The 16371-nt window shown below is 41.4% G+C and overlaps 1 protein-coding gene across 6 annotated transcripts in view; it reads left to right on the forward strand.

Annotated features, from left to right (window-relative positions):
- The window catches only part of Rgs6 (regulator of G protein signaling 6), a 529306-nt gene that overhangs the window by 352757 nt on the left and 160178 nt on the right, over positions 1-16371 (forward strand). For all 6 annotated transcript variants that reach the window (XM_036205684.1, XM_036205688.1, XM_036205689.1 and 3 more), the window contains one exon: positions 1615-1714. In XM_036205684.1, coding sequence (XP_036061577.1) covers positions 1615-1714 — 100 coding nt within the window. The remainder of the gene's footprint in view (positions 1-1614; positions 1715-16371) is intronic.

The following is a 16371-nucleotide window of genomic DNA, read 5'->3' on the forward strand; positions in this document are numbered from 1 at the left end:
TTGATGAGTGATACTCAGAGTGATTATGTGGTTGAGTTTATCAGGAAGTCAAGCAGCAGCTGGGGTGGACGATGGGACTATGGATTAAATTCCTTCTTAGACTGTAATTAAACAGAACACAGATCCTCAGGCTGCAGGGAATGACTCTCCTGACTATGAGATGCTGTCATCTGAGTGGCTGGGGCCTTGGGATTCTTTCACAGTCTCATATTTATTAATTTAGTGGTTCTTGGGGTGGAATGAAAGACATTTTACATTCTAGACAAACATTCTGCCTCAGAATTACATCCTCAGAAGTACATCTTTCTCAATACTTTTGCAGGAAAAACAAGACATCTCCAGGGGAGGGTGGCTCCCTCACTTGGCTGGCTTTCTGAGAACCCTGTTGGAAAGTGGAATAGCTCAGGGATTAAAAACCTGAGCCCTGGAGTCTAACTTGGCTCTGCCGCTGGACATCTGTGGGACCTGATGATGGCTGTCCCACAGCCATCTGTCATAGCCATTGGTGTTGATTACAGATGTCCAGTTTTTTTCTCCTGGCAACCAGAAGACACAATTCCCTGGGTCCTGGGTAGGTGGTGTCTCCAATCTAGCTCTAGTTAAAGACTCTCGAGCAAGTGCACTCTGTGCATGTTGAATACAATGTATGTTGAATGTCTAGTGGGCATTTTCACTGGTCTTCATGGTGGCAATGATCTTATAGTATGTCCTAACTTTGTATCTAGCAACATATCTGTTGCTACCAAAGCAGTTATTAGCCTATGTCTTTGAGACAATCAGTTACCTTGCAATGTAATGCTAGTATGTCAAACTAGAGGAAATTAAGTAATAGCTTAAGTTTTTGTTTCTAAAATCATGTGACAAGGTCTTACTCGGAGAATTCATCCTAACAATTTAAAGATATTTCTATTGGTTACAGAACCAAACTATGTCGATCCTACTTATGAGCCCCTCCCCTCCTCTGCTTGTTCCACCTCCCCAAACAAAAATGTCCACATCCTTGTTACAAACGTTCCTAGATCCTATTCTAAACATTTCTGCCCAGGAAGTTACATTTAGCTTGTGAACTCACACCTACAAATGTGTGTCCTCCTTTGTCCATCTCTTCCCTGTTCTGTTTCCACAAAGACAGCTGCCCACCGTGGTCTTTCTCACAAAGGCCCTGCTGGAACTTACCAATGATTGGGTTACGTTAACATTTTAGGATGAACCTTAGCAAACGGCCATTTTGGAGGAATCAACTATGGCAGTTTGCTATGATGAAAACTTACTTTGAATAGGAGGAGAAATTTTATCACATACACATTGATGTTTATGTTAGAGCCTACCTCAAACCCACATACACATTGATGTTTATGTTAGAGCCTATCACCAACCCCAATGCAATTCTCCCTTCTTCCCTTGGTGCACTAAGGGATTGTTCCTATGGAACATGCTCTGACCTACCCACACCCAGCAAACACTGATGCTGTTCTCTGACCACAGCATGGGGGTTTTCCCTAATTCCTCTTGTTAGCCCTCAGGTTATACATACCAAGATTATTTAATAAAGGCTTGCATTCGTATTACTGTGCAAGAAAAAAACTAACACCTCTTTTCTTCAACCTCTTTCAGATCGAGGACATCATTACCAAGATGCAAGATGACAAGACAGGGGGTGTACCCATCAGAACAGTTAAGAGCTTTCTCTCCAAAATCCCCAGTGTCGTCACAGGTAACCTATCCTTACAAGGTGTCAGTGACAACCAGACTATTAGAGTTGTGTAGTCTAGATGCTGATGTGGAGATGTCTAGGGGTGAGTCAAGCCTCTGTAGGGAGCTTGACTCAAAGCCCATCCTGCTCTTGGCTTTTATGGAAACCATGCTCTTTGTCCATTATTAAGAACCACCCTTGCCGGGTGGTGGTGGCGCACGCCTTTAATCCCAGCACTCGGGAGGCAGAGGCAGGTGGATCTCTGTGAGTTCGAGGCCAGCCTGGTCTACAGAGCAAGATCCAGGAAAGGCACAAAGCTACACAGAGAAACCCTGTCTCAAAAAAACAAAACAAAACAAAAAAAGACCCACCCTAGTGTGATGAGCCTTAGTGTGTGTGTGTAGCTGCTGCCTCTGGGAGTAGAAGAACTGACAGATTAGCAATGTGGCCTGGGGCTATGAACAAATGCAGCTGTGCTCTTAAAAATTAAGCAGGTATCATTTTGTTTGGGGTTGTTTGTTTGCTTGTTTCTTTTAGGACGGTACATTCTTACTATGTAACTCAGGCTGGCCTTGATCTTACAATCTTCCTGCTTCAAACTCCCAGTGCTGGGAGAACAGGTGTATACCACCATGCCTAGCTCCATTTAAGCATACTTAAAGGAAAGGTTTGTGTTTTAAGAAATTCTCATGTTCAAATTCTACAAAATGCTTTTACTAAGCTTTTTTATTTACTGTGCTCAAACTCCGTTTTAAAAAGAATTTTAAAATATTGCTCTGCATTCTGTTGCTTTTTTGTGGCTCAATATAGCCAAGCTTGTTTCTTTAAAAAAATATATTTTTTTCTAATTTTAGCTGTGTTTGTGTGTGCATGCACACACACATTCACACTTGGGTGGAGGTTTCCTTAGACCCCAAAGGAACCCGTCAAGTCCCCTGCATGTGGTTGTGAGCCTCCCAATGTGGGTGCTGAGTATTAAACTCAGGTCTCTGCAAAATGAGCATGGACTCTCAACTGCTGAACTGTCTTTCCAACCCCCTTTAAAATTTTTTGTTTGTGAAATGTATTAGACTCATGGCTATAGTTCCAAAAATAATCACAAAGTAATTGTAGAGCACCTTGCCTTGTAAATACCACCAATCTCTGAGAGTCCCCTTATTAAATATTAATAAATGAATTCCCTTCCCTGTTCACTCTCTATTTCGATTGAACAAGTCATTTTCCTTCATAATTTTCTTACAGAGGTGTGTATTCCTTGTTATCCAAACAAACAAGTAAAAGAATCCAGGCAAAAATTTTGTCAATTCTCTCATTTCCAAAATTTGGCTATTTGCTTTCCAAAATTCAGGAACCATCAGGACTCAGTATCTGTCAAATACCAAAATGGCTAAAAACACACTGGGGGTTCCAGGACTGGTATGACATGGTGGAGATGGAACTTTTTCTTGTTGCTGGTGGGAGTGCAAAATGGTGTGGCTACTTTGAGAAAGACGTGGCAGTTTCTTAGAGAGGCCAACATCACTTACTCATCCTAGGTATTTACCCATGAGCTGTGAAAACACATCTTCACAAAAATTTACATGCAAAGGTTTGTAGTGGCTTTATTCACAATCTCCACAGCCTAGAAACAATCCAAATGTCATTTATCGGGCAAATAGATGGACAGAGTCAAAGTCTTGCCTATGCAAATGCAACAGTAGAATACAGTGAACCAGCACCACACACACACAGTATTCTGGACTGGTCTCAGTATCGTTTTCCTTGAGTAAAAAAAAAAGGCCAGACCCAAAATATTGCAATGTTTTATCCCATGTACATTCACAAAATGGGAAGAAATTAATAGTTGCCAGGTTCTTAAGGACAGTTTTATAAGGTGATAGAAATACTCTGTACCCAGACTATGGGACCAGTAGTAATACGAATCTGTGTGGGTCAAACTTCATAAGCAGTATGCATGCACAAAGAGTCGCTATAGCTCCTTGTTAACTAAAAAGGCACGTAAACCATGAATAAATATGAGTACCTCAACTCATTGCCCATAAAGTCACCATTTGAACTCAAACACCACCAAAGCCCAGCTGCCATGATGAAATATCATACACAAAATGTCATATAAGCTGTTTGTGTGGCTCCAAAAGTTAAAGTTTTGGGATTAGAGAGCCAGTGTTGCCAGGTCTGTTGAAGACCACCATTGGTTGTAGACTACCCGCTTATAATCTTATACCACATAGCATAATGAGGACAGGCTGATCTCTTTCTATAAAGGGACTAATGCCATTCATTAGCCTCCACCCTCATAAATTGTCCCTCAAAGGCTCTGCCTCTATCCTATTTGGGATTAGCCCTCAGCACATGTATTTCATAGAGGCACAAAAATTCATTCTTTAGTAAGTACCAAGTATATTTGGAAGCTGCATTGTGTTTGAAATTCCCCTAAACAGAGTTCAGCTCATGAAATATCATGGGCTATATTCATACTTTGCCAAATTTTATTTAATAACACATCTAGAATCTCTTTGTTTTTGTGGCAGGGTTTCCCCTTTGAGAACAAGCTGACCTTGAACTCATAATCCTCTAGCCTTCCAAGTACTGGAATTACAAGTATGTGCCCTCATACCTGACTCAAAGTTGTTACATCTGTTTCTATGGGCAGATTTGTCTGTTGTTTTTCTTACCTTTGTTGATGAGTTAGACATCAAATTTATGCAAATCTCCTAAGACAAACTACAGCAATGCATCTTTCTGTTGATACTGAATTGTTCTCTGAAAACTAATTGCTTCCTATCTAGCCAAGTGTATCATTTTAATTACTTTTTATAGATAAAAGTTCCATTTTGTTATTTTCTCAATTTGCTTGCCCACTTGTTCATTTCATTTTTAGTTGGGTATCCACTAAGTTTTAGTTTGATTTTCTGTTGCTGTGATAAATACCATGACCAAAAAGCAACTTGGAAAGGGGAGGGTTTACTTGGCTTGAACTTCCATATTGTAGTCCATCGCTGAGGGAAGCCAGGACAGGAACTGAAGCAGGAACCTGGAGGCAGGAGCTGAAGCAGAAGCCTTGGAAGGACCCCTTTACAGGCTTGCTCCCCATGGCTTGCATAGCTTGCTTTTTAAGGCAACACAGGCTCACCTGCCCAGAGCTGTACCAAACACAAGGGGCTGAACCCTCCCTCTGCAATAGTCAATCAAGGAAGTGCCCCCTAGAGGCCAGTCTGATGGAGGCATTTTCTCAGTTGAGGTTTCTTCTTCCCATAAGACTGTCGCTTGAGTCAAGCCAATAAAAACCAACCAGCCCGGGCATATTAAGTATACTTTGAACTTAACAATACGTTCAACTTACTATGAATAGTGTACTTACTTATTTTACCAGGATATAAGCCCTTTTTTTTCTTTTCTTTCTTTCTTTCTTTCTTTCTTTTTTTTTTTTTGGTTTTTTGAGACAGGGTTTCTCTGTGTAGCTTTGCGCCTTTCCTGGAACTCCCTCTGTAGCCCAGGTTGGCCTCGAAGTCACAGAGATCTGCCTGCCTCTGCCTCCCAAGTGCTGGGATTAAAGGTGTGCGCCACCACTGCCTGGCTAAGCCCTTTATAAATCAAAGAGCATCTGTTGTTTTTAAATCAAAACTGAAATACTTTAGAGATAAAAATGCCATCCTGGGAACATTGATTTAAAAAAATTAGAAAGGAATTAGGGTAGGAATAGGGAAGGAGGCATATGTCTGAACAAGGCAGGTAATAAAAATAAATAAGGCTTTCTAGAATTCACTACTGACATCAAATGGCTCCATAGCATTGAGTGACTTTCACAATCATATGTGAATAGATGTTTGGTCCTTCAGATAAGCCCTGCTGTAAGCAGGCTTGTGGTCCATTTGTTTACAGCCTTGCTAATACATCCTTCCCTAGAAGCTGCAAGTATTTTGTAACCTTCTATCTTACAAATTAAATTTATCTGCTGAATTCCTTCAGGACCCATTCAGACCTTGCACCAGAAACACCTATTCGGATTAAGTGTGCGGGAAGTAAAGCCCCCTCCCACCATGGTATCTTCTTGATTCTCATCTGGGTCTTCAAATGCATCATCTGCTTCATTGCATACATCACTATTAAATATTTACTACAAGAAAATAAATGCATGTAACAAAAATAAAGATATATTGTATCATTCTAACCTACATTAGGTAAAGGAGGTCCTTTAGTCCGGTGTATAGACCTGAGGAAGTTGTAACTTTGGGGAAGCAGATCCAGGAATAGTGTTGGCCAGGGTAAATTTGAGGCAGGAAAGGGCATCAGGTAGTCCTGTCTAGGACACCGTTCGAAATAAAGGATTGAAAATCTAGAGACATTTTCTAGAAAAAAAAATACAGATGGAGGAGTCATGATGCCCAAGGACTCGACAGGATACTACAGCTTCCATGTGTTCACCTGTAAGTCACCCCCTACCTAGTCAGGGGATAGCCTGCTCACCCACACCTCCTGTGATTTGGGGGTTGAAGCTTCCCTGTTGACGTACCAAGGAAATGGTTTTCATTCCTCCCATTAGGAATGCCTAGGTAAATTCCTAGATATTCCCTGGGTAAAGATGACAAAGAAATGCCTGGTGCTCCACCTATGTCTAGATAGGTAGGGCTGGGAAGGCCCCCAAGGATGTGTACTGAAATAAGAAATAGATAGATATAGTTAGGAGGAGAAGATAAAAGGCAAACCGTTCAAACACCATCCCATTTGTTAACAGTGAGAAATGAGGAGCTGCAAGGGTGAGACTTAGGGAATAAGTGTCCCCATGGGGAATAAACAGAAAATTGGACAGGGAAGAACACGCCAAGGATAAAGCAGAGCCCAACATTAGATCATCACTGAGGCTTGTCTGTAGGAAGCATAGAGCCGTGCCAAACCAGTTCCCCACTCAGAGGTGTGGATTCTGAGCATGGTGTCCACAGAAAGGTCACTTCATGGTCATCCTAACTCTCTCCTTTCTGGAGAGCTGATGAGCCTCCTAAGATCTCCTTTCCTGAGTAGTCACTGGGTCACAACAATAATTAAAGCAAGTGGCTAGACTCCTGGGTTCCCAGTTTCCAATCCTATCTCCTCCTGACCTAACCAGTGGGAGACAGACAGATCCTGGCCAGAATGCCTGCCAATTCCATGAAAGCAGCCATATCACACAGCTTTGCCCAGCTGTCACTGACAGCCATTCCAAGATAATTCTCCATCCCCAGAATGTCCTGAAGAATTTCCCAGGAACTTTGGAGATGAATTTCCTCCAGGCTACCCTCAGAAGCCCAACTCCTAGCATGTAGGAGCCCTAACTAAGAGACATCTAACCTCACTCATTTTTATGGACAGGAAATCTGAGTCCCAGTGACATGATGCAATTTGAGTTTGGGCAGGACCCAAACTAGAATGCGGATTCCTTAACACTGTGGCAAACCACTCTCCTTGTGAACAAAACTGTAGAGTCTTGAGGTGCAGCACTCCCTTAAAGGTGTCTGATGCATTTCCCTGAACAGGAGAATCCCTGGTGTGGCTTCTTAAACAACCAGTCCCAGGGCACCCTCTTGGGCATGGACTCAGAAATCTCTGTTTTCAGCATCTTCCCAGGTTGTCTCTACAGCTTGTCTACATTTGGAAGCTGTAGAAGCCCTGCCAAGTTCTCCCAGCTTCTGCTTTAATAACCTTTAGTGATGAATGTTCTCATCTCTCATCCAGTCTTTGGATGACTTTGACCTTTGAAAACTTCTTCCTTATAATGAATTGAACATCCCTTGCCTCTCTGCTGCTACAGGTTAGTCTCCTCAGTTCTACCTCCCTCTCCCAATCAAAGAGGAATAGATTCCATTAAAACCACACTCACCTGGTTCTCCTTTAGAATTTCTTTTTATTGTACAAAAAAAAAAAATATTGCAGAACATACTTCAGGTACATGCATGTATTTTTTTTACCTTATCTCAACACGTTTTTCTCATGTGCATTTCTATCTCTTTCATAGACCACAAGTTCATATCTCTAGACTTGATGTGGATGTGAACATGTTACAGTATTTCCATTGCACCTATTGGCAGTGTGGTTTAGGAGAGAGTTTAAGGCTGCAAGATGCTTGTGTGACCTTAGCTGACCTCTTTGGGCCTCATCTGGATCCTCATCTGTATTAAGTGTTGTCTGAGGTCCTTCTCAGGCTCACCTTCCGTGACTCCACAAACCAATATGGACTGAAGCAAGGACTGAGCATCTTCCTACCAAGTCTGGGAAAGATGATGTTTAAGTCTGTCTTGGTTATGCTCTGACTGCCCTGACCAATGTGACTTTGCTGCCACACCTTCTCTTTCCATGTATTCATTTTTTGCTTTCTGCTTAAAAGTTTCATTTTAGGAACAACATCCTGAAATATGTCAAGTTGTAATTGTAAAAGGAAAAAAAGCAAAGCTCTGATGTTCTTGCCCTTTGTGTCATTAAAATCTTGTTCTAAATGTCACATTAATTCATCTTTCCACAATTTTCCTTGCTTGATTTTTTTTTTTCTTCTGTGAGAAGAAATGCTAATTTGAATGAAGGACAGTTCATTTATTAAAAGTGAAAATACATCACACAATCTGCTAATTGTATTCTAAAGTTTATTCTTAAACATTTCTACCCCAAAAATGTTTTAGAGTAAGATAAAATTTGAGATTAAAATGAAATCTAGGCATGTTGTCACTGACTCCAAGACAATGAGCCTGTTTTAAAGAAAGGACCAAGACACTTAATGGGCACTGTGCCTTGTCCCTAAATGATGGATGAATGAGCAACAATGGCTGCTTGCTTCCTTGAGCTAGCTGCCTTCTCTATATACTATAAGAGCTGGGGGAGTTGCCGGGAGGAAGAAATAACAAAATTATTTTTATGTAAAAGGTGGGGTGCAACCCTTAACCTATTTCTCTGTTCCTAAGACAATTTTCTTAATGCAAGAGTATCTGTCACTCAATATCTTCTACAGAATTCTGCCCTATATATTCCTCAGATATATGTCCTTAGAGTGCTATTTTTCCTGAGAATTGATAATAAACAAATATATTTTGAGCTTACTGCAGATAGTGTCTATTGACTATTAAAACTGCCTAAAACCTTCCTACCTTTACACTAACATATGTAAGTGAACTGCTGAGATGGACAGTGAGTTTGGGAATGAGAACAAGGCATTCTTCAGAATTGCTGTCTGTTTTCTGTTGCTAGACTGTATAGCTGAGATTGGATTGGTTGTAAAGAAAAAAAGGTTATTCTGGATCATGGATGGAGGCTGAAGTCCAGGTGCATAGTGCCGGCATCTGAGAAGCTTCTGGAAAGGATCTTCTATTGCTCCATGTCATGAGGGGAAGTGGAAAATTAAGTCGGTATGTCAGGAAGAGATTAAAAGGAGTCAAACTTATACCCTAAATAACACATTCCATGGGGAGGCATGAACCTGTCCCTGCAGATTCTCCCTCATGACCCAAGCCCCACCTCCTTACAACACCGCTGCAGCAAGGGGACAAGTTTCTGCAGCAGGAATAAACAACCCAAAACACTTTTAAACCTCAGCAATTACTGTACCTGCTTTTCTAAGCATCACTTCCAGGATCCAAGTATTTTCTCCCATTAAACAAAGTGAGGAAAGTTCCAGCAGGAACACTGGTAATGATCATAGGTACAGGAAGGGGGTGTTGACCCCTTCTCCTGGCTGGATTCTTTTTTTGTTTTTGTTTTTTTTTTTTGTTTTTTTGAGCAGAGAATCGAACACAGGACCTTGTGCTTGCTAGGCAGGCCTTCTACCACTGAGCTAAATCCCCAAACCCCTGGCTGGATTCTTTTTTTTTTTCTTTATTATTATGTGTTTTAAATTTTATACATCAGCCATGGGTTCCTCTGTCCTCCCCCCCCCCCCCCACCTTCCCTTCAGCCCCTCCCCTCCATTCCCATCTCCTCCAGGATCAAGGCACCCCTGGGGATTCATTTAAACCTGGTGGATTCAGTACAGGCAAGTCCTGTCACCTCCTTCCAGACTGAGCAAAGTGTCCCTATGTAAGCCCAAGGTTCCAAACAGCCAGCTCATGCACTAAGGACAGGTCCGGGTCCCACTGCCTGGGTGCCTCCCAAACAGTTCAAGCTATTCAATTGTCTCACTTATCCAGAGGGCCTGATCCAGCTGGGGGCTCCACAGCCTTTGGTTCATGATTCTTATTGAGCTGTTGGACCCTTAGCTTTTCCTTCCTTCGGCTGCCAAAATAAATAAATAAATAAATAGTATGGAAAGTTCATGGAACATCTGTCAGGCACATCTGGAGTTTGTGGGTTTGCTTCTTGAAGCCAAAACTTATGAAGTCTACTTAACAGTGAGTCAGTAGGATCCACAGGGTGACATGATGTAAGAGGAGAAACATGAAACATTGAAAACCAGGATTCCTGTGACCCTTGGAGGCACCAGGAAGGATCTCCATGGAGATTAGAGGAGAAGAGACAGTGAAATGGGGCTGGCGGGAGAGAAAGAAATTAAAAAGTAAACAGGACTCGTTACAATTGGATAGAAAGCTAAGTATTTGGCCCATGATGTCATTAAACAGTAGGGAAGAAGATTTTTAAGTGTTTATGAAAATAATTAGGAAAAAGGAAAATCACTTCACGATGGGGTCCAAGTTCATACTGTTGAAACCAGATCCACACTGTCTAGTGACAACAGGGTGCTTGGACTTCTCTGTTTAGTCAGAGAGTCATCTAGATGTCACAGTAACACTGCCTGGTGCAACTCTTTGAACTGGTCACAATGACAGGGACATCTTTAGAGGCCATGAGCTGGGAAGCAAGAATCCAGGAAGGTGAACTGTCGCAGGAGTAGCCTTTTCTCAGAAAACATCTGTCCACCTGGAAGAGAGAGAGAGAAATGCCTGGAAGCCTTTGTGAGGGGGGAAACAGGAAGTGCCTGGGAGACGGAGGGGAAGTTGTGTTGGCTTCAGCTAGGAACAGAATGAGAAGGGGAAGAGTAGGAACGTCTTCCTGGATTATTCCAAATCCTGAATTCTGGTTTCCTCTTGCTAGTTTATCTCACTAAACTTCTTGTGGCCCCAAACTCCGAATAAACTGTTTCAAGACTCCCTGGTATAACCATAGGTACCAGGCAGAAGCAAGCACATCTCATTCTGGAGGAGGAGGAAGACAGCCTTTGTTTTGTTGTTGTTGTTGTTGTTGTTGATTGTTTGGTTGTTTGGTTGGTTTGGTTCGGTTATTTTGTTTGTTTTTGAGAGAGAATGCACATGTGCCATGTATGTGTATGTGTGTGGTTTAGATTCTCTCTCTATGTTGTTGAGACAGGGTCTCTCCCATCTTCTGTTGCTATCTGTGTTGCGCATTCTAGCCTCATTGGCCCCATGTGAGCTCCCAGGCAATTCTCCTGCCTTTTCCTCCCATCATGCAGTAGGAGTGTCGAGACCTCAGATGTGTGCCACTGTACCTGGAGCTTTACAAGGGCTCAAAAGATGAAGCTTGAGTTGTCAAGATGCATGGCTGATACTTTCCCCACTGATTCGTCTTTCTGGTCCCTAGAGGAAGACACTTTAAGTACAGATTTCTAAAGTTTCTATAAGAATAAAAAAAATCTTGGAAACATGAAAATAAAGCCAACATGAGTAAAGGTTAGGAATTATGTTGGAATTTAAGATTGCATATTAAATTGGAATTATATTTAGATTACAGAAGAATGATTAGATCATGTCACAGGAAATTACTATCCCTAGAGGTCAAAACTGATTTGAAAAAGGCCTATAATTGTATGTATTTATCTAATTCTCAGAAAGATATAAGAGGTTGTTGGGAGTCTTTTGAAAGATAAAAGATGGAATAGTCTCCCATCCACATACTACCCAAGGCTGACCCTGCTTAGCTTCTGAGACCAGACCAGGCACATTCATGTTGGTGTGACCATAGATAAAGATGAAATATTCTCCAAAAGGACTAGAAACATGATATTTTGAATCAAATGGAATACCTATAAATGAAGAGTATAGTATTTGAAATTATGAAATGGACAGAAATAACCACCCCATAGCTAAAAAGTGATGTTTTGACATAGTTAAAAAGAGAATTAGCAAACTTTAAGATAGAGCAGATGAACGTTCTCAGAATGTGACCTGCAAAGACAGAAACAAACATGGACAGGCTAAAGGCTGGGAGGGAGAAAGTGATCTATTGTAACACCTAATCAGGTTTTCTTGCAAAGGAAATAATAGAGCAATGGAAGGTTCATTCTCCTCCCTTGTCTCTTTTTCCTTTCTCGAGTTCACTGACAAATCCAGACAAAATGAAATGGAAAGAAATCCGTACCTAGCTAGAGTAAGGGCAACTTGTAGAACACGGAATACTGAAAGATCTTCAACACAGCTAGAGAGAAAAGACAGATTGCCCACATTTAAAAAAAAAAAAAATCACACCAGTGATTACTGTGTAAAAATGGAAGCTAAGTCACATTGCTGAGGTAGAAACTCTTCAAAGTGCTCAGAGAAAACAACTCAGACTGTTATATGTAACGAAACTGTCTTTTAACAAAAACAAAATGATTATACAAGAAACAAAAGCAGTGTACTATTAACCTTTCTTTACCAATGTGGTTCCTACAGAATGTATTTCAGAAATACTGGAAAGTACAGGCATACAAACTGAGAGGAGCTGACGTTCAAGCATACCCCAGCTTAGTAGTTCTAGGCTGGCTCTGCCCAGGAAGATGGCCAATGTCCATCTATATATATGTCTTTTTAATTAAAATTAGTCAAATATTAAAATCCAGATTTTAATGATTTTCAGACTTGAAAAAATTAAGAACTTCTATTCATCATAAAATACTTTTAAAAAAAAAGTCAAAAAGTCACAGACTTGGAGAAGACATTTGTAACGAGCGTGACAAAAAATTAGGGTCAGGAATACCTGAAAGACTACTATACACTGAGAAAATGCAGCACCAAAGGGAAAAAAAAATGAGCAAAATCACAAGAAGAAGAAATGTAAGTGGCCATTAGCATGTGCCAACTGGTTCAATGGTATCAGTAGTCTCAGAAATGCAAGCTGAACTAATGGAAGAACACTATTACAACTTGCCAAATTGGAAAAACTCCAAGTCTTTGGCTGTGCCACGTTCACACAAGTGTGTGAAGGGAATGCTAATCTGGGGTTGATGGGAGTGTAAATTGACGGCCCTCCTTGGACAACACTGTGGTGACAGTGTCTGTTCACACTGAACTCGTATATATTCATGAGGCGGTGTCTTCACTACTAGGGATATGTTATGGCCCAGGGAAGCCTTTGAGCAAGTACTCAGTGACAGCTGGGTTAGCCTCACTGTTTATGTCGGTAACATGTGGAGTGGTCTGGGCATGGCTGTTGGCTGTGGGCCGAAAAGGGTAACACGGAGTCGAAAAGGACAACTGTACACAGCTGTGAAGGTCAATGGCTATACTCTTTAGCAGGGACACAACTCAGAAACATAATAGGGAGTAATAAGAAAGACACAAACATGCCACGACCTCATTTGTCCAAAATTCAAAAGCAGACAAAATTAAGCACTGTGTTACTTAAGGATTCTTATGCACTTGGTTAAGAAGTAGAAATGAAACTTGGATGGAAGGGCTAGCTCTTGTGGGAGAAGTGAAACAATAAATAGTAAGAGGCAGAGGCACCCAGATCGCCAAGGTATTCAGACTGTTATTTAGTTAGTTAGTTAGTTAGTTAGTTAGTTTCTTTGAGACAGGGTTTCTCTGTGTAGCTTTGCGCCTTTCCTGGAACTCACTTGGTAGCCCAGGCTGGCCTCGAACTCACAGAGATCCGCCTGCCTCTGCCTTCTGAGTGCTGGGATTACAGGCAGGTGCCACCACCGCCCAGCCAGACTGTTTATTTTTATGGGTGACCTGAGCATGGTGGTCATTTTATTATAATTTTAAACTATGTCTGTACTTACACATTTTGTGTACATTTATGATGTACTTTACAATGAAATAGGTTTTCAGGAATCTATGGCTGAGTAACTATGGACTTGTAAAAGTTGTATATTCATGGCTGCATGTCCACAGGTGTGACTGACTGTCCACAGGTGTGGCTGACTATACATAGGTGTGGCCACATATAGGCAGATGAAGAAAGGCTGGCTTTAAAGAAATGTAAAAGAAGCCTGTACCACGGGGTAGATCTAAACATATTCACTCTGGAAAGATGAATTTTTCACTTTGTCATGATTTGAAGTCTGCCTTGACTCATAAAATTAACTTTGATCTTTTTGTAGACAAGGAAACATTGAAAAAGATTCAAATTTATGTATTTTTAAATGGGCTATATTAGTTCTTGTACTGTATGTTGTGTTGTTTTGTTGGTTTGGGGGTTGTTGTTGTTTTTAGATTTTTTTTGAGTCAGGGTCTCATGTAGCCCAGGTTGGCCTTCAATGATCTATAAAGCCAAAGATGGCCTTAAACTCCCACCTCAAGATTCCAGTGCTAATAGTATAGAGATGCATTATGTATTAGGGTTCTCTGGAGGAAAAGAACTTATGGGGGATTTAATAGGATGACTTGCAGGCTGTGGTCCAGCTAGTCCAACAATGGCTGTCTACCAACGGAAGGTCCAAGAAGCCAGTAGTTGTTCAGTCTACTAGGCTGGATGTCTTAGGTGGTACTCAGTATGTGCTTGAATCCCAGAGAAGTAGATAGGCTCTAATGCCAGCAAAGGGATGGACTTGCTATCAAGAGTGAGATCAAGGGCAAGCAGGCAGAAGATTAGGCAGACAATGGTTGTCATGATTTAATTTTGGAATATTTCAATCATCTCAAGAGGAAATATTCCTTATGTCTGCAGTAATTCTATATTTCCACCGAGGCCGCAGGTAAACCTCACCCACTTTCTGTCTCTTTAGATCTACTTTCCTTAGATTTTTATACAAATAAAATTGTAAGGTATGAGAAAAAAAAGTAAGCAGACAGAGAGAGCTTCCTCCTTCCATGTCCTCTGTATACAGTACCAGCAGAATGTGTGGTCCATATTAAAGGTGGATTTCTCACCTCAAAGATCCTGATTAGAAGTGGATCTTCCCCACTTCAAACAATTGAATTAAGAAAAAATTTCTCACTTGTGTGCCCAGTCATTTGGGTTTTAATTAATTCCAGATGTAATCAACTTGACAACCAACAACAGCCATCTCACATTAGCATGCCTGGCTGGGCACTGTGTGTTTTACCCACATGCTACACTTCTGGAGACATACCTGTAACATGATCCATCTGACTGTTCTCTAGTCATTAGCCACTTATCACTAACCATTACTCCACTTATTAACAGTCATAAACAGACAATGCAAAATGTTAGTCCAGTCCAAGCAAGACAGAAGAAAAAGACAGAGACCATCATCAGTACCAAGTTCTCTCACCTAATGTCCCTACTTTCTCAAGGATTGATCCTCTGAGGGCAAACAAAGGCAGAGCTGTGGTGGGGAGCTGGGGGGGGGGCTACACCACACATGCAGGCATTAAAAGGAAAGGGAGGGGTGATCTTTAGAGAATTAAAAATACTAATAACAGAATTGCATAAAAGCACATCAGCTTTAGGTTGTCACCACGTGATTCTAAACAATGATGGCATTCAAATATCCTTCCCTCCAAAGTTATTTTGGCCTAAGAGTTCCACTTACTAAGACTATATTCTACTTGGACACAAACTTAGATAGCCAATAGTTCAGCGGGCATCCCCCAACATCCTCAGCCATGTGTCTCATGCCAGTTTGGGATTGGACACAGTTGTGTTGAAGCTTTAAGTGATAAGTTAAACCCTGAGTGCTATGCTATAAAGATGAAGAAACAGGGTAGGTGATGGGGTCAGGACATCCCTCCAGCAGGGTTGGTTCTGAAGGCCTGTCAGAGATAACTCCCCTCTCCTTGTCTTTGGTTTTAGGTTTGGCTTTGATCATTAATGTAATATGAACAAAACCAAAATCTGATGGGACAAGTGTGATGGCAGTTCATTTGATGAATTGTTCTTTCACTAGTAACACAGCCAAAGCCTATTCTTAACTGGATGCCTTTGAGCCATAAATGAGCATGGAGGTCTATATGATCTCAAGCAAGAAGGGCAGGCAGTTCTGCACTTGGGCCAGCCTTATTGCTACCTGGTGGTGTCACCCATGTCACTGCTGTGTCATCTTTATCTAAGCACTTACTGGCTGTCTGTCTTGGCCACTTCACTGACCCTCCTGGTGCCTCCGTTCCCTCATCTCTACATCAGAGCCATTAGTAAGACTAGGACTCACTTGACATGGTTGTTTGGAAGATTAAATAAGTTCATGTGGTGCTCAGTATGATGGCTGTCACTTACATGAGCTCGAGAATGAAATAGGAGACCAGCTCTGGGCATGCCTGTGAGGGATTACCTAGATTAGGTGAATAGAAATAGATTGGGGGACTCACTTGACTTGTGGGCAGTGATCTTGGACTGATGTAAAGGGGAAAGCAAGCCAGCACCAGCCTTCCCTCCTTCCTGCTCCTCACTGTGGATGCTGTGTGACCAGCTGATCCAAAATGAACCCTTCATCCCTTAACTTTCTTTTGCCAGGGTGTTTTATCACAGAAACAGGAAAGCAGACAAATACATGCACTGGGATTGTTACGTTATGTTGTGTGCTCCCTATGTATTTTTTAACATAAAGT

This window comes from Onychomys torridus, chromosome 14 (genome assembly GCF_903995425.1).
Source record: "Onychomys torridus chromosome 14, mOncTor1.1, whole genome shotgun sequence".
Taxonomy (NCBI): Eukaryota; Metazoa; Chordata; class Mammalia; order Rodentia; family Cricetidae; genus Onychomys; species Onychomys torridus.